Source organism: Panthera pardus, unplaced genomic scaffold (assembly GCF_024362965.1).
Source record: "Panthera pardus isolate Hobbes unplaced genomic scaffold, ASM2436296v1 HiC_scaffold_26, whole genome shotgun sequence".
In the NCBI taxonomy this organism is placed as follows: Eukaryota; Metazoa; Chordata; class Mammalia; order Carnivora; family Felidae; genus Panthera; species Panthera pardus.
The window spans coordinates 3,261,027-3,285,575 of record NW_026526832.1 but is presented as its reverse complement, the minus strand read 5'-3'; the positions used below and the strand labels follow the sequence as shown (position 1 = coordinate 3,285,575).

The 24,549-nt window shown below is 47.4% G+C and overlaps 2 protein-coding genes across 7 annotated transcripts; both read left to right on the top strand.

Moving 5' to 3' along the window:
- The first annotated feature begins 6,092 nt into the window (after positions 1–6,092).
- On the top strand, positions 6,093–11,519 carry LOC109264487 (interleukin-36 receptor antagonist protein). Of its 3 annotated transcripts, XM_053890941.1 has the most exons (6): positions 6,093–6,223; positions 7,672–7,795; positions 8,171–8,226; positions 9,572–9,657; positions 10,693–10,820; positions 11,023–11,519. In XM_053890941.1, the coding sequence occupies exons 3-6, from the start codon at positions 8,198–8,200 to the stop codon at positions 11,245–11,247; spliced, it is 468 nt and encodes a 155-aa protein (XP_053746916.1). In that variant the 5' UTR covers positions 6,093–6,223; positions 7,672–7,795; positions 8,171–8,197; the 3' UTR covers positions 11,248–11,519. The 3 variants fall into 3 exon arrangements, with proteins under 3 accessions (XP_053746916.1, XP_053746917.1, XP_019300290.1); XM_053890942.1 differs by lacking the exon at positions 6,093–6,223 and having other exon boundaries at positions 7,643–7,795; XM_019444745.2 differs by lacking the exons at positions 6,093–6,223; positions 7,672–7,795 and adding an exon at positions 7,914–7,976.
- IL1F10 (interleukin 1 family member 10) lies at positions 10,706–24,310 on the top strand. 4 transcript variants are annotated; one of them, XM_019444699.2, is made up of 5 exons: positions 10,706–10,820; positions 21,001–21,060; positions 22,851–22,936; positions 23,217–23,344; positions 23,624–24,310. In XM_019444699.2, exons 2-5 carry the CDS (start codon positions 21,029–21,031, stop codon positions 23,834–23,836), a joined length of 459 nt encoding a protein of 152 aa, XP_019300244.1. In that variant the 5' UTR covers positions 10,706–10,820; positions 21,001–21,028; the 3' UTR covers positions 23,837–24,310. The 4 variants fall into 4 exon arrangements, with proteins under 4 accessions (XP_019300244.1, XP_019300200.2, XP_019300222.1 ...); XM_019444655.2 differs by lacking the exon at positions 10,706–10,820 and adding an exon at positions 11,547–11,934; XM_019444677.2 differs by lacking the exon at positions 10,706–10,820 and adding an exon at positions 15,126–15,311.
- The last annotated feature ends 239 nt before the right edge of the window (positions 24,311–24,549 follow it).

Below are 24,549 nucleotides of genomic sequence, written 5' to 3'. Positions count from 1 at the left end.
CTGAAGCAGGCTCCAGGCTCTGAGCTATCAGCACATAGCCCGACATGGGGCTCGAACTCACAAACCACGGGATCATGACCTGAGCCGAAGTCAGACATTCAATCGCCACCCAGGCGCCCCACCCTGGGCGCCACCCAGGCGCCCCACCAATTTTCCTTTTGTAATTGATAGGTAGTCTGTGAGGAGATTCTTTAAGGCAATGTACATCTTGTGCTTATCAACCATTTGCTTAAAGGTTTTAACTCTTGTTGATGATTTTTGCCTGAATCAGTCATTACTCTGATGATTGCAAAATATTACTATGTTTATTTTTATTATCCTTGAACTAACTGTATTTTTTTATATGTTGACAGCAAGCTGTTAGAAAATGAAATAAAAAAGCAATTCCATTTATAATAAAATACTTAGGAGAGATTTAACAAAAGATGTAAAAGATCCATACATGGCTGTAAACTTAAAAATGGTCAAGATGATAAATTTGTTAAGTGTATTTTACCACAGTTAGATATAATAATAATAATAATAATAATAATAAATTAGAAAAGACAAATATGTAAACACTTATATAATAACTGTTATATATTTTTTCTGCCTATCGTTTTGTTTTTATTTACATATGTAGCTACACAGAGTTCTTTTTTTTTTTTAATTTTTTTAACATTTATTCGTTTTTGAAAGGCAGAGAGAGACAGAGCATGAATGGGGGAGGGGCAGAGAGAGAGGGAGACACAGAAACAAGCAGGCTCCAGGCTTCGAGCTGTCAGCACAGAGCCTGACGCGGGCCTCAAACTCACGGACTGCGAGATCACGACTTGAGCCGAAGTCAGCCGCTTAACCAACGGAGCCACCCAGGCACCCCAGAGTTCTCCTTTTTTAAAAAATAATTTATCGTCAAGTTAGCTAACATACAGTGTATAATGTGAGACAGGAGACCATCAAAATCCTAGAGGAGAAAACAGGCAACAACCTCTTTGACCTCGGCCACAGCAGCATATAGATATTAAAAAAAGAAGTAGTCCCTGGTTCTTGAGGCATTTGTGAAAGGAGGTGATTCTACTCCATCAGTGCTAAGTGTCACAGTCAGAGCCAAGGAAGGCTTGAGGCCTCCTCTGGGGGAGCCCCAAGGCAGTTGGCCTGGCCTTGTCTAATTCTGCTATGGATGCTCACTAGTCCAGGTCCTCTGTGGAAGGAGACAAAAAACAAAAAAACAAACCCTGCGGAGGAAAGACTGTCCAATCCAGTCTGGCCAAGAGTGGCCTCTCTGTGGGGTCATAGCCTTGCACCCAGAGCCTGTGCTTTGGCTGGAGAGGAGGAGGCTATGGCCCAGAAAGCAAAGATGGGGCCAGACCGGTACTCTTCCTGACCTGTTGGGTTTTCCTTTCCACAATTGGCTTATTTCCAATTTTCAGCTACAGAATCTGGTTCAAGTCCTAGCTGTTCTGTGGACAGAGGTCCAGCAATGGCCAAACCACACAATCTGTGGGAGGTGAGTCCTCAGACTCTTGGAGGCCTCAGAAGTACAGATGAACAAAGCACCTGGACCTGCTTTGGAGGGTCTCACCATGATCTGAGGTGAGGAGGTTGCCAATGGCTCTTCTGTCCTTGGTGACTCAGTCAGGAGAAACTGCCCATAGGTGTGACACACACGAGTCTCACCCCATCGTTGTCTACACACTCCCCGGTTCCAGCTTGTAGAACTGGCCCTTCCCTAGACCCTCCACCCTGGAAGATGCCAGGAGACTAAGCAAAAACAACAAAGCAACACGTTCTGGCTCAGCACGTTCTGGCTGCAGTGACATGACCCACAAACTTCCCTGTGATTTCACAGGGTTTCCAGTGTTAACTCAAATATGCTGTGAGCCAAGTAGCACCTTCCCTTCTGTTGCTCCCCACAGCGACCACAGGATGTGGCTGTAGTTGGGGTAGGGGTCCTGGGCTGTGGTAGGAGGTAACCTTCTGTTCACAGCTCCCTGGAGGCTGTGTGTCTATGTATCACCATCATCTCCCCTATGCTAGGTAGGGCCTTCATGGTTGTTCTAAGCCACGAAAAGTCACTCTAGGGAATGAAGAATTCCCTCTGTCCTGATGTGTACCACACTCTGTCTTGGTGGGAGCCCTTTGTCTCTGGACCGACTCTATTGGTTTCTTCTGACTTTTTTGAAGCCTCTGTTCTTCTCAAGAAACCCCTTGGTCCTTTCTGCAAAAGACTCCTGGAAGGGAGCCCCTCTGGCCTCCAGCTCTGCCCTCCATTCCTTGATTGCTTGAATCTATAAGCATTACATGGTTTATTTGTTCACAGTGGGGAATGGGGATGAGTTAGTATGAAATTGAATTGCCAGAGTACTAACACCAGGTCCATCTCTTACTAGTTTGTGACCTTGGCTTTAGTTACTTAATCTCTCCATGCCTGACTTTGTCTTAACAGTTCAATGGGAATAAAAATTGCACTCACTTCACAGGCCCGATGGCACAATGCCTATATTGCTTTCGAGATAATGCTTGACCCAGTGAATGTGCAGCAAATGTTAACCTTTCCTGTAAGGGATTTGCATGTGCTCAGGTGGGGCCTTCTCCCTCTCTGGGTCGAGTAAGATGCATTTGCACACGGGCAAGGAAGTGTTTAGTCTTGAACTAGCCTCACATTTAGGTCAGTGCAAACATGGCCTCTGCCACGTTCTCAGGGTTTTCTTTATATACCTGGGGAGGGGTGCTGGAGAGGTGGGAAACAGGGGTGGGTGGGTGGGTGGGTAGGAAGGAGGTGTCTGTGGGTTTGTGCTAAGTGCTGACCTTGCTCTTCGCAGCCTCTGTTTCATCCATCCTCATGACAACCCGGTGAGGTGGTTTGTTCCTCTTTTCTTTACAAAAAAATGCAAATGAGGTGAGATGAATCATGGAATCAGAGAGAAGAGGCAAATTCCCCCAGGCCACGTGGCTGATGATGAGGAGGATGATACAGCTGACATTTAAGCACCTGCCTGTGCCGGGCACTGCTGTAAACACTGCACAAACATTAACTCCTTTCATCTTAACAACCACCCCTGAGCCAGTACTATTTTTTATCCCCATTTTGCAGATGAGAACTCCAAACCCCAGAAATATTAAACAACTTGGCCAAAGACATATGGTAATAAGTGACAGATTTAGGACTGGAATCAAGATGGTCTTGACCAGAGTTTGGCAAACATTTTCCTATCAAGGGCCACACAGTAAATATCTTACGTTTTGCACCCTATGCGGTTTCTGTCACAGATACTCAACTCTGCCATTGTGGTGTAGAAGGATCCACAGACTGTTAACAAATGAGCGTGGCTGTGTTCCAATAAAGCTTTGTTTAGGAAACAAACAGAGGGCCCATGTTAGCCCACTGGCCCAAGTATGTCTACCATGGTCTTAACTGCTGTATTAAGAGAATGAGGATCCAGAAGCATCAAAGTTCTCTGAGAAATAAAAAGATCATAATTGCGAACAAAATGTGAGACAGTTGTCTGGCCTTTTCAATGTGAAACAGCATACAACTTGTTCAGTGTTAGTGCAATATTATTTATTAAAGGTATACTGTGTGGGGCACCTGGGTGACTCAGTTGGTTAAGCGTCTGACTTCAGCTTAGGTCATGATCTCACAGTTCGTGGGTTCAAGCCCTGTGTCAGGCTCTGTGCTGACCGCTCAGAGCCTGGAGCCTGCTTCGGATTCTGTGTCTCCCTCTCTGTCTGCCTCTCCCCTGTTCATGCTCTGTCTCCCTCTGTCTCTCAAAAATGAGTAAATGTTAAAAAAAAAATTTTTTTTAAGGCATACTGTATACCAGGCCCATAAAGTGCTTGGAATACACTAATGAACAGAATAGACAGGAAATAGCTCCCTTGTATGAGCTTATCTTCCAGCAGGGTTCGGTGGGGGAGCTGATAAATAATACCCATAACACATGCTGAATTATACAATTATTAACAGATGATGAGCACTGGAAAGAAATAGAGCATGGTAAGGGGAGTGTGATAGCAGGAAAGGAAAGAATAGGATGATGAGTATTGGTCTCACGGAGAAGGTGATATTTTAGCAAAGGCTTTAAGGATGTAAGGGAGTGAGCCATGCTCATATCTTGAAGTTCCCAGGCAGAGACAATAGCCGGTGGAAAGGCCCTGAGGCAGGACTGTGCCTGGCTGGTTCAAGAAAGAGCAAGAGGTCCATGGGCTTGAGTTACTGCATGGTGTGATCAAAGAACGTGGTCAAGAGTTAATGACAGCCTGGTTTTGTGGGGCCTGGGAGCATGGCAGAGACTTGCCTCTTACTCTCAGAGACTCAGGGACCAGAAGAGTTACATGATCTGAGGCCGACTGAGGAAGGCTCCCTCTGACTGCCGTGTTGTATCCTGTGGTCAACAGCTTTAGATTTAGCTTTCCTGGATTTGGTTCTGACCAATACTAATTATTGGTTTCGTATCAGGCAACATAATTAACCTTTATGTACTTGGTTTCCACATCCATGAAACAGAGATAATAATAGCATTTACAACACAGGGCAGTTATGAGCATAAAATGGGAAAGTTCTCATGAAATAGAAAAAAAACCCACTACACATAATTCTAGGGACATAGTGAACACCAAATCGATACTGGTCATTTTAAATTATTGTGAAATGTATCTTCCTAATAAAAAATTACTGTTTTACTAAACTGCTTGTGAATGTGCGCTTACACACTGATACAGGTGTGTCCCTTGTGCTGTTTGATTCCTCATCTCCACAGCAAGAGCGGGAACCATACCCCACTCCGGGGCACTGCCAATCTCACAAAGGTGGTGAGAATCACCATGGGGAAGCATTACCCCTCTGCAGACTGGGACAGCTTCTGGGGCAACCTCCATGGCCATATAAAGTCCATGAAGACTTGAGATGTTTCCTAAGAAGGGAAGATACCCACTGAAGACTGAGGAGAATGAAAAGAGAACAGGAGCAGAAATGCCCCATAGTGATGGCAAAGTGTATTCGTTACCTATTGCCGTGTAACAAAGTATTCCAAACCTTAGCAGCGGCTTCGAACAGCAAGCATTATTCCACAGAGGTTCTCAGAATCCGGAATCAGAAGAGTGGCATTATCTGGGTCTGGCTCAGGGCTCCTCATGAAGTTGCAGTCAAGATGTCATCAGGGCTGCCTCATCCGAAGGCTGGAATGAAGATGTGGGGCCTGTTTCTAAGATTGCTCACACATAGCTGTTGTCAGGAGGCCTCAGTTCTCCACCACGTGGGCCTCTCCACAGGCTGCTGGAGTGTCCTCCTCACCTGGCAGCTGGCTCCCCCCAGGGGTGAGAGCCAAGAAAGATCAGGAAGAAGCTACAATACCTTTTGTGATCTAGCCTTAGATGTGACGCAACGTCACTTCTACCAGGTAGTAGATTCTTTGGAAGCAAGCGACTAAGTCCAGCCCACACTTGAAGGAAAATTAAGCTCCACCTCTTAAATGGTAGAGTGTTAAAGAATTTGTGGACAGATTTTAAAACCACCACACGTGATGTGTGACTTGGGGCGAAATAACATTGTCTTAAGTATTACCAGTTTAGTTTTCAACAAGTCCAAAATATAACTCTTGTACAAACACAAAGTGGGCATGTGCCAAAGATTTACCATTGTTAATAAATGAAGGAAGCAGCAGGACGATGAAACTGATTCAAAAGGTATGATCAGTCAGGAAAGAAATGGTGGGATGGGTTGGCTGACTTAGATTAAGAAAAACAAAAGCAAAACCCTGCTTAATGAATTGCAAGGCAATAAAACTGCACCCTTTGGATGCTGTATTTTTTATCAGGCAGAAATGATTTGCAATTTATCTCTCTCTCCTTAGTTCACATCTAACTTCGCAGAATCTGGTATCTACTCCACCATCATAAGTCAAGCCAAGGCATCCGTTTCCTAGAGAATCGAGTCATCACTGGTGGAGCCTGTTCCATGATGTTCCAATGCAACATTGGAAGCACATGTGGTCACCATTTTGTCTTTTTTCAAGATTGAAGAACTTAACATTTTTTTTCTAAATTTTTTTAGTGTTTATTCATTTTTGAGAGATAGAGACAGAGTATGAGCAGGGGAGGGGAAGAGACAGAGGGAGACACAGAATTTGAAGCAGGCTCCAGACTCCGAGCTGTCAGCACAGAGCCTGCCACGGAGCTGGAACTCACGAATCCAGAGATGGTGACCTGAGCCGAAGTCAGACATTTAACCAACTGAGCCATCCAGGTGCCCCAAGAACTTAACTTTCTTAATGAGGGCTCGTTTTGTTTGTTTGTTTGTTTGTTTGTTTATTTATTTATTTATTTATTTATTTATTTATTTATTTATTTATATTTTCACCATCTTAGCTCCTTCATTCACCTCTCCATCCATTTGTCCTGTACCCATCACCATGAAACACATTGCGAAGCAAACACAGCTGGCAGAAACATCCCCCTGCACCCTCAGCAAGTCGCCCCATCTGGAGGGGGACAGCCACACATTGGCATCATTTCATGTTAGTCAGAATGAGGACAGAGCTTTTGAAGCCCCACACACGTGTCCTGTGGGCACGTGGGTGCAATTCACTGGGGTTAGAGGATCAGAGCCCAGGGAGGTTGGTGTTTTACTTTTTTGGGTGAAACAATATGTACTTCTCTATAATCGCTTTACAAATGAAAGCCTGTCTGCTTAAACCCATTTTGCTGATAGGACAACACCTTCTGGAGTTTCCTTCTGGTTTTGTTCTTTTTTTGCAATTATTTCAGTGTCGTTTCCATTTGGTCCGTTTAATGATTTTAAAATGTTTTGGCAGGTGTTTTTCACATTAGAATAACTTGATATTTTATTTATTCCTGAATGCTGTAAGGGTTTTTTAATCTATAAGCTGGAATGCAATTTCTTTAACATTTATACCTGAACAATAAATTGCTATCAATGGCACTCAAGATATAATTAAATTGTTATTATGCACTGCCCTCTACCTTTAATTCAGATCCATCACAGAGAACGTATGGAGGTGTTGAAACTGCATAAATTGTTATCCAATCACATTTTATTTTGCCAGTTAGGTAATGGAGAAAGATCAATCACAGATGGCATGAGCTAGATTTTACTTTCTGAGGAAATAATCAAACGCATGAGCAAAGATGTTGATGCAAAAAAATTGTCACAACATGATTTTCAAGCAAATAATAAACTAATAATAATTCATTGCTATAAATAAATGATGCTGCATCTATATAATGAAATGTATTCAGCTATTCAATGTTGCATCATTCATATTTGGTATGGAAAGATATTCTGCTATTTGCTATATGAAAAAAGCAAGTTGAATCTAGTGTAGGTTTCTGTGAAACACTGTTGACAGTTACGCGTGTATGTATGCAGAGGAAAACTGTTTTCATTGGCTTTCTGGTGGCACACTCACAGAACACAAGTATTCACTTTTTTTTTTCCCTGATCTGGATTTTCAGGTTTTTCTACAGTGAACATGTAGACTAAACATTGCCTACACAGGAAAACCCCACCTCCAGCATTTTCCATAGGCTTGGCAAAGTCAGGAAGGGAGGAGGGAAGGAAGGAAGGAAGGAAGGAAGGAAGGAAGGAAGGAAGGAAGGAAGGATGGAAGGAAGGGGGAGGAAGGAGGGTTTGTTCTAAAATCTGCTTGCCTGGGGGGGCTATCTGCACTGTAGTCTTTGGGTCTGGAAGCACTTGAAGTCCAGGAGCTGAGTGCTGGGAAGCGCTGGAAAGCTTCAGGGAAGTTCCTCAGAATTGCTAAAAGAAGATTATCTCCAGAACCTTCCTTCCCTGGGAGAGGTAAGGAACAGCAGGTGTTTCTGGAGGCTTCGGGTGGTGTGAAATACCTGGGAAACCCCGCTCCTCCTCAGCTTGTGGCAGTTTCAGGGACTCCTCCCTAGTGCATTATTAAAAGGGCTGTGGCACCTCGGAGGAGTAAGCAGATACCGCGGGCTCTGCCAGGAGAAAGGAACATTCTGAGGTGTCCTTTGGGGAGCTGGGCTTCATTCTCCCCAGCAGGGCTGAGGCTCTCTCCTGACCCCAGACCTGGAATCCCCTGCTCTGGGGGGGGATATTCCCATGCTGAGGGGGTGGGGTCAGAACGCTGCTTGCTACCCAGGCCCCTGCCAGCTCAACCTCTATTTCCACCTAAGATTTTGTGTTATTTCAAAACAGGAGAGTCTGCACACTGTGAAACTCAAGATGGTCCTGAGTGGGGCGCTGTGCTTTCGGTGAGTATCTGAGCCTCTGATCGGCTGTGTCCTCTGGGGAGAAGTTAAGCTCCAGGTAGACCTGTTGTCTATCCTTTCTGCGTAGGGAGGGGCTGTGGCTGCTCAGAGTGCAGGTGGGTGGGCAGCTGGGCAGTTATGAACAGCCCCTCACTGTCCTACAGAAAGTTTTTCCAGCCTTCATCAGGCTGAGACTGGCCACCTCATGGGGGTTCCCTGATGAGGAGGGGAGCAAGTGAATCACTCTGTGTCGAGCTGCAGCTTCATGTGTCCATAATGAGGATGGAAGTCGGGAGACCCAGCTTGGAGCTGTTACCACCCACTGGGGTGAATATTAATGTCCATCCAGCGGCTCTGCTCTGCTACATCCTTGCTGCCCTTTGGGGCAAAACTAGTCAGTCTGTCTCCTGGCATGTACTGAGCCAGGCAGTCTGCCGTGTTCTGGGCTTTGCACTAATGAGCAAAAACGGTCCCTGCTCTCTCTGAACCAAGAGTCTACTATAGCTTTTCGCAAGGTGTGTTCAGTGGAACCCCAATCTTATGAGCTGCTTGATGCAGTGGTGCCCCGTGATCAAGAAATCTGGGAAATATTGCTTTCTGCGTCTCCGTATAAGAGAACCATGGCGTAATTCCGCATGTTAGCAACTCTGAAGTACAGATTTGTTTATGTTTAGCTACCATTGAACCAGTTTGCGTGCAGCGTGCTTGTTTCCATATAATATCTGAAGAAACCCACTTTGGGATGTATCTTTTCACCTCATAGGATGTTGGAAAATCAACTGAGATCAGAGATGAAAAATAAATTCTTTCGTTTCAAAAATGAAATTGTTTCATTTCAAATTTAAAGATATCCCACAATTAATAAGTGGAAGTAAATGTGCCTTGATGTCTTCAATAATGACTGAAGAATCAGATTTTCATCTGGGAAAGGCCTGGGCGTTATCTAACCCATTGTCTTCATTTAGCAGTGGGGAGCCTCAGACCCAGAGTGGTCAAGTGACTTGTCTGTTGTGATCTGGAAGTAATGGTGGCGAGCCAGACAAGCACCCGGGACTCTGACTCACAGTCCAGTTTCTTTTCCAACATCACCCATGGAGGAGATTGGCTGGTGTAGCAAACATTGAATGGGGTGGAGGAGCAAATCCAAGACTCAGGTGCAGTCCCATTGTTGTTGGAGTCCCGCTGTTGTCCCATTGGTAGGGTATGAGCCCAGCAGGGCTGGGAAGAAGGTTGGGCTGTTGCTCCTGGCACAGCGGGAGGAGAGGGAGACAGTGGGGCTCTGTAGAGCCCAGCAAGCCAGAGCACCCCCTCCTCCCTAACTAAGTGTCCTCCTGTCCTGATGTTTCAGGATGAAGGATGCAGAATTGAAGGTGCTTTATCTGCATGATAACCAGCTTCTAGCTGGAAGGCTGCATGCAGGGAACATCATCCAAGGTTGGTGGCAAAACACGATACCACTTCCCTAGACACTCTGAGGGGACGGGGCCTGAAGAGGGCTTGGAACAGCCATGCAAACTGGCACAGACCTACAGACCCCAGGCCTGACACAGTGGATGGGGCATCATAAAAGCAGACCCTGAACAAGGACAAATAAACTACAGTATCTTCCAGCAAAGTGAGGACACATGCCCCAACGCCACCTGAGGCCTCTATGCAGAGATGGGGAATATTTCCAAGATGAATGCTTTGTCCTTCCCTCAGAGGTGGACTTAGACCAAACATTTCTTTTCCTGGGATCCAGTGCTGAGGAGAGATCTAAAACAGGCTCCCTAGGCCTTTATTCCCACGTGGGAGTGGTTTTCTGCCCCTTTACCCTGGGTCCCCTCTGCTCTTTGGGGATTCCTGGTCACTCAGAGTGGTGGGACCCAGGTGGCTGGTGGGCTTACTCCTTCTGCCCCATACACTGTGGTAGGTCTTCTCTCTAGAACAGCACATACCTGGCCACTTGGGACACTTGTATAGGCTGTGTGCGTGTGTGTGCACGTGTGCATGCTCGCATGTATGTATACGTGAGTGCATGTGTGCATGTGTTTGTATGAGTGGTGGGGGATGGTACAGAGAAGAATGAGACCCTCTTCTGGTCTCAGGAATCTCACAGGTGGTAGAACAGTCCAAATAACCCTGATGAGAGGCTTATCCAATCGAGTTTCCAAAAAGAGGCCAGAGGGTCAAGCGGCGTTAAAGGAAGTGGTCAAATCTTCCTGGGGACTAGAGAAGACTTGAAAATTTGAGCCTGGACCAGGGGGTGGGCATGGGGTGGGAGGTGGTACAATGTGCTTATGTCCCTTGATGTCACTGGGCCAACTGACGGGAGACCACCCTTCCCTAGGTGACAGCTGCTAACAGGCTTCCCTTCTTCTCAGTCTGGGGACAGGAGGTCTCACACACGTCCTGCTCTCCAAAGTCCATGATGCAGGGAGAGGGAGGGAAGGGCAGTCAAGGCCTCTGCATCTGACTTCCTTTCTCTAGGCGAGGAGATTAGTGTTGTCCCCAATCGGTCTCTGGATGCCAAGCTCTCTCCAGTCATCCTGGGTGTCCAGGGAGGGAGCCAGTGCCTGTCATGTGGGACGGGGCAGGAACCGACTCTGAAACTAGAGGTGAGTCCTGTTGGGACATCCTTGCTCTCTGATCTCACAAAGCCAGCAGATGCTGAAGCCACTGAGCTGGGTGTCCTGGGGCCCAAGCTCCCCTCCCTTGTGGGGTTCTGTTGATTGCAGCCCTGCCTCTCCGTGCTCCCGGCCCAGCTCTCCTGCCTCCCCCACTCCTTTCCCCTCACCTGCCATGCCCTTCTGCTCACAGCCAGTAAATATCATGGAGCTCTACCTCGGTGCCAAGGAATCCAAGAGCTTCACTTTCTACCGGCGAGACACAGGGCTCACCTCCAGCTTTGAGTCAGCTGCCTACCCAGGCTGGTTCCTCTGCACTGTGCCGGAAGCAGACCAGCCTCTCAGACTCACCCAACTCTCAGAGGATGCCAGCTGGGACAGCCCCATCACGGACTTCTACTTCCAGCAGTGTGACTAGGGCAATGTGCCCCCAGAACTCCCTGGGCAGAGCCAGCTCAGGCAGGGGTGAAGGTGGAAGAGGACACTGATGGCAGCCACCCCCTCTGCTCTCAGGGACCCCACCTCTGGCTGGGCATTTGGCCACTCTCCCTTTTGGTTCCCAGTTTGGGTAAATTCTTTTGCGATTCGGGGCTTAGGCCACAGTTTCTTTCCCTGTTGGGTGCTGCTGCTCTCGTGGCACCTTGCAAAAACCATATGAGATGAACTGGGAGTCACATAAAAAGGTTCCTTACGGGTCAGGGTGCAGGGAGTGGTAGAAATCCTTCATGCTTTATGGTAACTCAGCCAGTACCCCTGAGCCCACAGGGCAGCCCATCCCAGTTGAGCCCATTAGGGCCACTAGCTGCCCACATGAGGTCCTTTCGTGCACCACTGTGCAGGAGAGGGAGGTCACAGAGTTAGGGGCACAAGGCCCAGCCCCTTCCCTCTTCCCTTTAACTCAGCTGCCATTGTATGCTATTTTTTCCATCCTATCCTTGTGCTCTAGCCGTGGCAGGAGAGGGTGGTGGTGTGTGAGGAAGTGGCTCCAGCTCAGAAGACTGAAGAATGGCCGGGCAGGCATGTCATACATTCTGAGACCCGAGATACCATTAAAATCCAAGATGCTGGTGTCCACTCACATGGAAAGATTCTCACGACATATTAAGTAAGGAGAGCAAATTACAAAGTCGCATATCCTATAATTTCATTTTAATTAAAAAAAATGCCTATCTATATATTTCTGCATAGAAAAAAGTCTGTAAGAGTTTCCTTCGATTTTAGCAACGTCGGAGTGGTGGTATCACAGGTGGTTTTTCTTTTTGTTCTTTTATTTATTTGCATTTTCTAATTGTTCTACAATGAAGATGGATTCCTTGTGTAATAAGTAAGTTAACCTTGAGGAAAACAGAGCAGACAGTATTTCTGATGGTCCTCAGCATCCACTTCCTTGAGTAAAATTCATGTTGAATTAAGACCTGCTGCTCTGAGCATCAGTAGTGAGAATGAGAAAACAGACCTCAACAGAGCTGCCAAGAAAAATATGATTAGTTAGTTAGTGTGGTTGGAATCTCCTGGAGAAGGAATTTACAGAAAGAACCATCCTGGACCTGGAGTGGTCACAACTCCCTGAGATTTCAAGGTGTGGGTTTCAGCCTCCAAAGGGACCTGTGCTGGTTGAATAGTGTTCCCCCCGGATCCGTGTCCTTCTGGGAACCTTAGACCATGACCTTATTTGGAGATGGGTTCTTTGCAGATGCAATTAGTCAAGAGGTCATGTTGTATTGGGGGAGGGGGGCGGCAGGCTCTAAATCCAACACGGCTGGTATCCTTGCAAGAAGAGGAAAGGACAAACAGAGACCCAGAGGAGACCCAGGAAGAAGGCCATGTGAAGATGGAGGCTGAGATTGCCCTCATGCAGCAGTAAGGCAAGAAATGCCATGACTGAAGCAATCACCAGAAGTGAGGAAGAGGCAAAGAAGAATTCTTTCCAAACCCTTCAGAAGGAGTATGGCTCTCTAGTCTCCTGAACTGTGAGAGAACAAATTTTTGTTGCTTTAAACCACCAACTTTGTGGGGATTGGTTGTGGCAGCCCTATGAATTAACACAGCTGCTGATGACCCCATCTCACACTGTGTGTGTCCCCTCCCACATTGTACCCACGTTGTCTCTGTGACCAACAGAACATGGCAGAAACAATACTATGCCATTTCTGAGATTTGGTTATAAAAGACTCTGTAGATTTTATCTTGTTTTCTCTCTCTGTTTCTTTGTTCACTTGCTCTGGGGGGAGGTTAGCTGCCATGGCATAAGCAGCTCTGTAGAGAAACCCATGTGTTGAAAAATGAAGCCTCTTACCAACTGCCACATGAGTGCATTTGGAAGCAGCTCCCCCAGCCCCAGTCAGGCCTTCAGATGAGGCGACCCTGGGGACAGCTTGACTGCCACCTCAGGAGAGACTCTGAAGCAGAACCACCTGGCTAAGCTGGTCTAGATTCCCAAACCCCAGAAACTGTGTGAGAAAATACGTGTTTGTTGCTTTCAGTTGCTAAGTTTCAGGGTCACTAGTTACACAGCAATAGATAACTAATGCACAGGAAAGAGAAATAAACACATTTCTTTTATTATGCTTGTAATTTTCTCCAGTATTTTCATTTTCCTTCTCAAAATCAACATCAGCCCTTTAATTTCCCCAACATTCTACGTAAAAACTGATCATGCTAAATATGCTGAATAGTCTCTGTTCCTGCAAGGTTTAGCTCCTCCTTGATTACCTTCACACCTCTACTTCTACATGCCAGGGACTGTGACTCCAGCGTCCCTACCTAAACTCTGGGAGATGAAAACAGAAGCCAGAGGAGAGGCTCAAATCTGAGTCCCAGGGATTCTGCCTGCACCTCACCAGTCAGACCAGCCTGGCGGGTTCAGATTCTGCTGAGACACTAGTAAGGAGGTGGCCAGGCCGGAAGCCTCTGTCTCCGTGGAGCGGCTGAGACCCCGATGTAGCTGAAGGTCTCGGGTAGCAGACAGCACAAGTGCCTCCAGAGGCCTCTCAGGAGTGCCGAGAACATGGGCTCTGGGCACCAGGCTTGCTTCTGCAGACCTAGTTCACACTCTGTCTTTGCTCACAGACCCAGCCATACTCTCACCTTGTCTCCTCCTCCGAGAAGCCTTTGCTGAATTGAGGCGTCTGGTCATCTGCTCTGACTGTGCTATATTGCTATGTTAACTTCCCCTCCTTGTAAGAATTGATTTGCGGTCTGTGGCCCCCGAAGTGACCTCAAGGTCAAGGCTGTATCAGTTTGTTTCCAAGCACCTCAAATAATGTTTGACAAAAAATTGGAAACCCGTGAGTACAGACAGTGGAAACTATTCCTCCACCCTGGAATATTTCTTCTCTCTTCTCCACCCATCTAAATGGGCCCACCCTTCAAGAAGCAGCCGAAATTCTGCCTCACTCTGGAAGCTTTCTCCAGCCTGCAGTGATTGCTTCATCATCTGTAGGATGATAGAATTCAAAATGGCGTTAGCAAGGATGAGCTGACGTGAGTCAACAGAAAAGGAAGGAACGTAAAATGCTACCTTAGAAGTGTTTGGGCTGGGGGACCCTGGCATCATGACTGTTTATATGAAAAAATACAGTGGTTTTAGATTTCTTCAATTTCAGTATAAGCACCCTGCTTGACCTGTATTTACAGAGGTGTAATGCCCACATCACATGGAGTTTGTGTCGGTTGTAGGCATTGAGGACTGAGTGGGTCCTGAATAGTAGAGAGTGTCCCAAGAGCAAGTCACAAGGGCAGAGGCTAGGAAGCTGAGGGTCTTTATCCTGGAGAAGCAATACACAGAGAGCTCCATTCAAGCACTCAGAGCTCTGCCTACTAGAAAAATAAACTTGTCTTGTGTAATTCCAGGAGGTACAAGCAGGACCGATTGATAGAAATTGTGTGTGACCCCAAAATTTTAACCGCAAAGATCACACATATTGTTAGGGTTTCTTTAAGAGGTTGTGGAGGTGTTGAAGCAAAGCCTGATTAACTATGTCTCAGGGATGCCATAGCACAGGTCTCTCCATTTAGAGGGAACCTATATGCCATGTCTAAGTCATAAAAAGAATTCTAGGAATTTTTTTACTCGAGGAGATTCTCTGCATCTATTGTTTCCAATATGCCCTTGTTCTGCAGATTAGAGAGTCTGGTCTCCTTAATGATCTTTTTAAGTGTTTATGACTTAGCTCCCCAGCTAGACTGTGAAGCTGCCTAACAACAGGGACTATGTATTGCACATCTTTGTCACACAGCAGTGTAAATGCTCAGTAAATGCTCATGGATTGCCTGGCATAATACCCCATGCTTTGGGCCTTTCCACGGAGAGAGAAGAGACTGGGAGAGGGGTGAAGAATGACTGTCAGCCTTAGGAAACACAAATTGGGTCCCTTCCCTGCCCATCTTTTCTTGTCTCTCCCTCTTCAGACATCTGCATGTGGGTTGGCCTCTCCTACCTCCTTACCAAGCCCTTTGTGGAACTGTGCAAATGACATAATAGTGAGTATTACAGTAAGGCATGTGGTCTCCAGAGAATGCTATGCCAAGCTTCTCTACCCTTTGTGAGTAGATGAATGGATGGCTGGGTGGATGGTTGGATGGACAAATGGGTGGATAGACGGACTGAGTTAAGTAATATCAATTAGATGCTTGAGTATTCTTTACCCCTGCCCTGTTCCCACTGTGCCATGTGTCCTAGTAGTCCAGGGCACATGGTGGCTGCCCAGTCCCAGGATGGGTCTAAGGTCAATGTCCTCTGTAGGTAGGTTTCCTCAGATGCTCTGTCTCATCAGCCTAATACTAGCTAATAGGACCTGTTGAAAAGCAGAGACTTCCCTCCTCTCTTTCCAAACAGGGCCATCTTTGCAATGCCATCAGTCCCTTCTCTCACGTTGCCTCACTGGCCACAGCCTGGCTTAAAACACTAGAGGTCACTCTGTCTTTGGGCCCCTCAGACCCATTCACTCTTGCCTTTTCTATCCCTCTAAGTCTAGGACGGAGCCCCATGGGGCACCAAAGGGAAGGTGACATGAAGACATCTGACCCCAAGTCTGTTTATATGGCGACTGAAAGCACCAATAACAGTGTCAATGACAGTAGCTATGAGCAGGGGCCCAGTGCCTGGCTTCTGCCAGGGCTTTATGGGTGACTCTCTCCCCCTTCAACAAACACTCATTAATGCCCCCACCTTCTTATTATCCATACTGTGCTAAAGACATTGTGAAATCCCTAGGCTCTTCTTCCCCATCCTGGAACCAATTATAAAGATTGCTGCAGGCTTGACCCACCCTGACCCGACAGTATAAACTCAGGGCAAATGCCCGGGAGAAATCATTCGGACCTTTCAGGCACCCAGGATTGAAGGTCAGTGGTTGATAGGCAGTATTCTATCTCTCTTTCTCACTTTCCTTCTCCTTTCTGTTAATATCTCTGATATGCCCCCTCCCTTAACTCCTCCTGACAAGTTCTCTAGATAACAAGGTATCTCCTCCACGGAACGTAGTAGGATGCTGAATAAGCCTGAAAGCACATAGAAAAAATTTGAGAGAAGGTATAGTTTAAGCCAAGTCAAGATGTTTAAATATTTAGAACCATAGATTTTAGAAAGTAATTTCAGAAGAAATCAGCTAAGCCGGTGGTATTCCACAGTATGTGGTGAGGCTTGGAGTTCTTTGGGTATGTCCTGGTGCCTGCTTCCGTGGTCAAGGACAGTGTTAACAGGGTTCTGGAGTCGCCATCATTCTCTGACTCAGCAAAAGAAGGTCCCCTTTATCCATTTTACTTTCATCAGGTTTCTGTGTAAAATTTCATTGTGAAATTTAGTTTTGAGCAATACTGGCCTTACCTAGCCTCTCATCCTAATGATAACAAGTTGGAGGCCCAGGGACAAAAAGGGACTTTTGCCCCGAAGGGTGGCAATATGAATTGGTAGCAGAGCTAGGTCCAGAACCCAACCTTGCCGTTGAAACCTTCTGTGTGTGTTTCTATGTCCTGCTTATAAGCATACATGTGTGTCAGGGTGGTTGGAGGGAGCTACAAGCCACATTTCATGGATCAAGATATTGTTAACTTTTATGGAAATGAATGTCTATATATAGAACAATACACAATACGGTGAGATTTAATAGGAGTTCAGATAGGGTTGCAATAGTAAAGGAAAGATTCATTAAACTTTGAGTCATGGGATCACAGGTAGTTTGAGCTGGAAAGAATCTTTAATAACCACAGACTCTAATTTTATAGATGCTGACACTGAGAATTGGAGGTTAAGTGTCACAACCTTGTATGCCTGAGCTGTTACTCTGACCTGATAATTAATTTAGCAGAGCTAGAGACTCAACCTATAGATAAATGATACCATGTCCAGTGGCTCTAATGCCAAAAGATCTGAATGGATGGCAAGGAGGAGGGATAGCGTTTGAGGCAGGGAAACCAAAGACAACTTTGAGCATGCCCTCTGGGAAGATAAGGAAGAGGTCATGTGCCTGGAGGGGTGGTTTAGTGTCCACAGAGAAGTGAGATACACTCATACAAGTGAATCAGGGCCAGATGGTGATGAAATGGGCAGCCATTGTAGACTCCAGGGCTGAGCAGGGATATTGTGAAAGCAGTACTTAGAATGTAGGTCCGGGTACCTCACATAGGTTGGGCTGGATTGAAGGGAGAAAAACCAGGAATACAGGCACAGGTCTAATGACTATGAAGAAGACAAAGTTACATTTTATTATTACTTTTTTTTATTTTTATTTATTTTTTTTGACAAAGTTACATTTTAAAGAATAATTTGTCAGAACTTATTGGTAAATCAGATACAGAGTAAGGAAAAGTGGGGAGATGAATGGGCTGGGAGGAGGAGAAGATAGATTTGGCTTCAGGTCTATTTGTTGGGTGTGATGGCAGGATGTCCAAAGGGGGGTGTCCTAGAGTCTGCTGGAGATACAGTAGGGTGTTCAGTCTGGGCTTGGGAGGCAACAGACCAAGATGATCAGTGCAGCTGTGGAAGTGTATGAATTGCAACTCTGTGGGGCATGTGATAGAAGTGCTTAAGACTTAGATGTGTGACTTCCAGCCTGAGGGATGCCCCCAAATGGAAGAGAGAATCTACATGGACCTGAGAACGGGAAAATGGAGTGCAAAGGGAGTCAATCAATGTCAAGTGTTCCAAGGAGGCAGTAGCCAAATATTAGAGGAATCAAAAGAGTCTTGATTTGGCTCCACAGGGGTTAATAGTGGTCTTGGAGAGAACATCGTTCACACAGAAAATGTGTAGGAGAATGAGAAGAGAGTGTGATAGAGAAATGCCTAATGCTACTTGGTAGTGGTTTTTGACTCAGGACGGGTGGATTGATGAAATCTGAGACAGCCAGAGATGGTGTCCAGGGAGGACTATAGGCCAAAGCCCGGTGAAAGGTCACCTGGGGACAACAGGGAAGGGAAATCTTAGGGAATGGAGTGTGTGGTGCATTGGGAGGGACCGTGACAGACTCAGCATCAGGACCCCACGCTCTCTGATGGGCTAGAAGCCAGCTTCTCACTCCTGTTTACTTCATCACAGTCTAGCCAGACCCAGGCAGGGGGTGCCTGATAGGAGAGTCTTTGGGGGAAACACTGGAATTTGTGGTTGGGACAGGAGGCTTCTGGGGCCCCAGGGGATCCGGCTGGACTGGACAAGCCCTGAATTTCTGCCCGTCTCTTGCACCGACACTGACCAAGAGTGGGAGTCATCATCCTCACACGGAGCCCTCCATTTGATCGGCCCTGGCCAGGCCTTGGCATAGCTACTAGGCTGCCCATATTTTTGCTGCTACAACCAAAGAAGCCCCAGTAGTTTGGATGAGAGAGAGCACAACACCAAGTGTGCTTGCATTGAGGCCACGCTGCTAATGGTGTATCGGGGCTGGGGGATCATCTGTCTAGCCCTCTGCTACTCAAAAGTGTGGCCAGGGACGAGCGGTGTTAATCTCACTTGGTTGCATGTTTGAAATGCACGGTCTCAGTTTCTACCCCAGATCTAGGGAACCAGAATCGTCAGGTGATTTACATGTTCATTGGAGAGGGAGAAAAACCGAGATGGTATACCAGTTCCCAAGCCTGGCTGATCATGGAGTCACTTCAAGCCCTGGCGAATCAGAACCTTCAGCACAGGGAATAGTACTTATCCAGAGTCCCCCAGGTGACTGGTGGGCAGGTGCACTTGGGAGCCAATGACTTTAGCTGATTTTAATTATTGAAAACAATTAAAACTTACTTTACACTACAAAGGAGAATCATGTTCATATGGGGAGAATGTTAAGAGAGCTGAAGAAAATATCACTCATAACCCTGTCAGCCAAAGAGAACAACATGGTCTTTGTTCCTGTGTGTGTCTTTCCGTGTGTGTGGCTTTAGATGGAATAGTAATGTACACATTCTTCATAACCTGAATTTTCCACTTAACGTATTTTGAACATTTCGTGTCATAAAATGTTCTTCCACAATATCATCTTTAGTGTGCCTGTTTAATGTACATGTTTCTTATTTACTTAACTTGCCATCATTTTTATTTTTTAATTAAAAAATTTTTAATGTTTATTTATTTTTGAGAGAGAGAGAGACACAGAGTGCAAGTGGGGGAGGGGCAGAGAGAGAGAGGAAGACAGCATCTGAAGTAGCTCCAGGTTCTGAGCCATCAGCACAGAGGCTGAGGCAGGGCCCAAACTCACGAACTGTGAGATCATGACCTGAGCCGAAATCAGACGTTTAACCGACTGAGTGACCCAGGCGCCCTGCCATAATTTTTAAACCAATGACATGTTATTGGACGTTTAGCTTATATCCAACTTCTTGCTATTGTCCGAAATGATGTAGTGAACATAATTAAACATTTGGGCAATCCATTACTTTCCCTTAGAGAAAGGGCAACAAATGAAATTACAGAGTATGTAGAATAGTTTAAGACTTTGATTCACGTCACCAATATCCATCCAGAATCCTAGAGATGCCCTGTTATTTGTTATTCTTACCAACACTTAAATGCCTGCTGCCAAGCCTAGGAGGTGGGAAATGACTTGTCCAAGGTGACCGCATGGCAAATCCAGTACTAACACTGGGTCCTGGAGCTCGGAGCTGCTGGCATGACTAGAAGCCCTGCTGTCATCATCAACCTGTTCCTCCTCACCCACTTCCCCAAATGTCCTTCAGTGTCATTCTCTTTCTCTCTCTCTCTCTCTGAGCCCTGCTCCTTTCTGCCTGCCCCTTTTCCCCTGTCCCCTCTTATTTTCTGCTATCTTCTCTTTCTTCTTCTATTTTGTTTTCTTACCCTGTGAGAATCAGATCTACTGGGTGCACCCCAGCCCCAGCTACCCTTGCATTTACTTTTCCAGGCTATTTTCTAATGGCTACCACCCTCGTGCCCTGAATGGCTCTGGGTTTTTTTCCATGCTAGGTTCTGGAATGGTCTTTCTAAAGGTGGCCATTTTAGGGTCAAGCTCTAGGGCAGGATAATCCAACCGGAAGGAGCAGAGCTGTTGTGAAACTGTGGTGTGGGATTAATAAGGGGACACTGGCTTCAGTTTAGATCACTCATCCTCAAGAACACAAGTCTCTATATCTCAGGGCCTGTCCTATTTTCCATCTGGAGCATCATGGGGGAGTTTGGATGGTCTCTCTTTCACAACCTTGGGAAAACATTCTAGTTCCTTGAATGAGGCTTTCTAACTCTGCAGGGAGACCCTGCACCCTCCAGCAGCGGGCTGGAGATGGCTCCTGGGAGCGCTGCTATTCCCGCAGCTCCGGGAGAGGTGCGGTGACTCTACGGCTAGGCTGGGCAGTGAGACAGGATTTGAGCTCAGCTCATCCTCAAACTGTGAGGCTGGAGCACACCCCACCCTAGTCTCAGCCCCAGGAAGTAGTCCTGGCCAAACTCTTCGGGGAACCTGTTCTTCAGTTCCCCCAAGCTAGCACCAGTCACATGTCACTGGCTCACACCCCTGGCAGATGACCCCAAAGCAGGGCGAAGCAGAGATGCCTGGGGCTTGCTGGGCTGGGGAGACCTTGGTGGATTCCATCAGGCCAATTATAGATAAGCAGCTTAGTGAGATCTTTCTGCTTTGTGATTCAGTGATTCGGGGCCCCTGAGGGGGTCTGTGCCCCCAGTCCCACCCTTATAATACCCTCCTTTTCTGACAGCCTGTCTTTTCTTCCCCCTCAGCAAGGACCAGTCACCCAGGATTGCAGGAATGTGCTCCCTGCCCATGGCAAGATACTACACGTAAGTCTCCTGGGAGTCCATCCTTTCCAACTGGAGGTCTGGAGATGACGTGGGAAGAGGGCAGGAAGGCCCAGGGGAGGGATGCGGCTCCTTCTCACCTGAGAACTCTCAAGTGCCCCCTAATTAAGTTTAATCATAAGCATGCTAACAATAGCCCTCTTCCCTGAGCATCCAAGATGCCTTGCCTCCATCCTGAGTAACCTATAAGGGGAACGCGCCTAAGTCCGGTCAGATTTGGAAACCAAAGCTCAAAGAGGCTAGATCAATGACCTCATGTATCGCAGAGCCGGGACCCACACTCTCTGTGCCACTCCAGTCTCCTCTCTCCAGAAGCTCAGGGACAATTTTGAATCTCAGAGACAGCATCTTCACATGTCGGTCTCTGTGGCCTTTGCTCCCAGCATGCACTGCCAACTCTCACTGTTACCTCATTTGACAGCTGAGACTTTACTTATAGCTTACACTTTATTGCCTGTGATTTCTCATTGGAAACTACCTCCAGTCCTTTGAGGAACGAGCCAAAAGCAGAACTGACTTCTGGGTTGCATTGCTGCGGCTCCTGCATGGGTCTGCCCTGTCCTGGATGTGAGGGGGCCAGTCAGGACCTCTAGGAAGTTGCCACGTGGCTGGGAAGGCAAAACACCTGTGTGTAAAGCACCCAAATGACAAACAGATATCAGCACTTTGGGGTATCTAACTTGGGTTCTGGTCTCCAAATAGAATGTGGCTTGCAGATGAGTTACAGACAAGTCCTGGTCATCCAGGTTGGAGACAGAATGCTGGTTGGCAAGCCTAGGCTCTTTTGAGATCTTTATTTTTATTGGACAAGTGAACCTACTTTAAACACATACAGTCATTAGCTAAGGGTATTATAATTAGCTGTTATTGAGAGAGAAAAATCTCCTGGAGGCGATGGCATTGGCCCAGAGGAGGTAGGGAGGGCTCCCCGGGTCCTGAGAGTGGCTGACAGACATTTTGAAACCAGCCAAGCGACCAGGCTAATAACCTGTGTGACTTTGATGTTGCACACACTCATTGTGGTTTCCTCCCTGCTCCCCAGCACGTATTTACCCTCCCAGGCCCATCAGTGGAAACTCTGCCAACCCCAAATGCCTGTAATCACACCCTGTTCGAGCTCTTTGCTGACCTCCTAAGTCTGGCACCTAGAATGTGGGCCCACCGCAGGGCATACCTCGCGTGGAACGGGGGCGGGGGGGGGGCATGTTGGTTCACCTTCTGTCACGTTGGATTTTTTTTCCCCGATTCCTGGATTTTGTTCTATAAGAAAGCCCTTAAGATATTGGAAAAGCAAGCCACACTTTATTATATACTCAATGAATCCCTTCACTGAACAGAATAAACATTTATGTAAAATTGGGGCAGGCTCAGAAAATCTGGGATAAGGCTTACTACATCCCAGAGATATCTGAGCCTCATTAGGAGATTTCTCAGGACGGGCATGCAAAAGGGCCGGCATAATCGGGAAAACTCTGTCTACCCCTCAGTGAGAAGGTACTGGCTTTCCTCAGTGCCCCCAGGGCCCCGAGAGAGCCCAAGCCTGGTAAAGGGAGCCTCTGAGAATCGTGAGCCCCAGAAGACCTTCCCTGGCCTTAAGGCTGACCTGGTTTCACCTGTTCTTGGGTGGAGTTGTACACCCACTTCTCATGTGTGGAAGAGAGAAGAACCCCTAAATGCTCAGTGTGGTACTTTCAGAGTGTGGAGGGGCAAGGACTTTGGGGTTTGGTGGTGCCTGAAGGGAGCAGGCCATCAGCACTGCCATCCTGTTCCAGAATTAAGGATGCAGATCAGAAGGCTCTATACTTAAGAGGTGACCAGCTCCTGGTAGGAGATCCCAGTGCGGACGACTGCTGTGCAGGTGAGCGTCTGGGCTTCACCCCCTCGGACACACTCATGCTCCACCTTCCACAGGCTTTCCCCTTCCCTCCTGCCTCTGGTAACAGTGAAAAGACGCAGGGAACAGCTGAGGACCTCTGTTTCGGAGGGTGTCGTGGCCGCTGCAGGGGTCCTGGCTCGCCTAGCAGCCCACATGCAGGGGCCAGGCCTGACCCGGTTCCTTCCTGCCTGGGCTTAGCTCACTGAGAGCTTGCAATCTGAATCCCTCTCATCTCCTGGCTCTCGTCTCTCTTCCCTCCCAGAGAAGATCTGCATACTTCCCAACAGAGGCCTGGACCGCACCAAAGTCCCCATCTTCCTGGGACTCCAGGGAGGCAGTCGCTGCCTGGCCTGTGTGGAGACAGAAGAGGGGCCTTCCCTGCAGCTGGAGGTGAGAAACCACACCCTGTTCTAGGGGACCCTGCAGACATGGCTTCCAGGATACTCTGGCATTTCTGCACCCATCTGTGGATTCCTGGCCAGGTCCACACATTCCTCTCCTTCCCTCTGCACCTAGCACCAAGACCCCTGCCCTCCAGAACCCGCAGAAGGCAGTTCCCCGGGTATAGAACCTCTCCGTAAAGTCCCTTATTGACCACCCCCTGGAGGCCTCTGGGGCTGACATCTTTACCAGTAGCTTCATCCCACGGCGACCACCTTGCTCCCACAGGATGTGAACATCGAGGACCTGTACAAGGGTGGTGAACAGGCCACACGCTTCACCTTCTTCCAGAGAAGCCTGGGCTCAGCCTTCAGGCTTGAGGCTGCTGCCTGGCCTGGCTGGTTCCTCTGTGGCCCAGCTGAGCCCCAGCAACCAGTACGACTTGCCAAGGAAAGTGAGCCATTGGCCTGCACTGAGTTCTACTTTGAACAGAGTCGGTAGCGAGGCAGGAGGCCGAGTTCCAGGCTGGTGCCCCCAAACCAAGCTCATCCTGCTGAAGGCAGCATCCTGCTGATAGGCAGAATAATGCCCCCCTAAAGATGTCCACGTCCTAATCCCCAGACTCTGTGAATATGTTACCTCCAAGGCAAAAGTGACTTTGCAAATGTGATTAAGGTAAGGATCTTGAGATAGGAAGACTCCCACAAGGGTCCTCGTAAGAATGAGGCAGGAGGGTGAGAGTCAGAGGCTGGAAGATGCTATGCTATTAATCGAATTTCAAATGTAGCAGACAGGGCTATCGGCCAGCGAATGCAGGTGGTTCCAGAAGCTAGAAAAGGCAAGGGAAGGATTCTCTCCTAGAGCTTCCAGGAGCAACACAGCTCGGCTGACAGTTGAATTTTAGTCCAGTGAAACCCATTTTAGACCTCTGACCTCCAGAACTGTAGAATAATAAATTTGTGTTGTTTGAAGCCACTAAGTTTGTGGTAATTTGTTACGGCAGCAATAGAAAAATGGTACAGAGTCTTAATAGGTGCCAGTGTTCAGTGTTTAACGCAAGGGGTGTGGGTAACTCGGTGGGTTCTTGCGAGGTTGCCCACAGCTTCTCCTACAGTCCATCTGCCCCAGAGCTCCTAGAAACAGCCAGAAGCTCCAGGAAGAACCCAGCTCTCCCCTGCTGTCCATGGACAGACAATGCCTTGGGCTGCTCACAG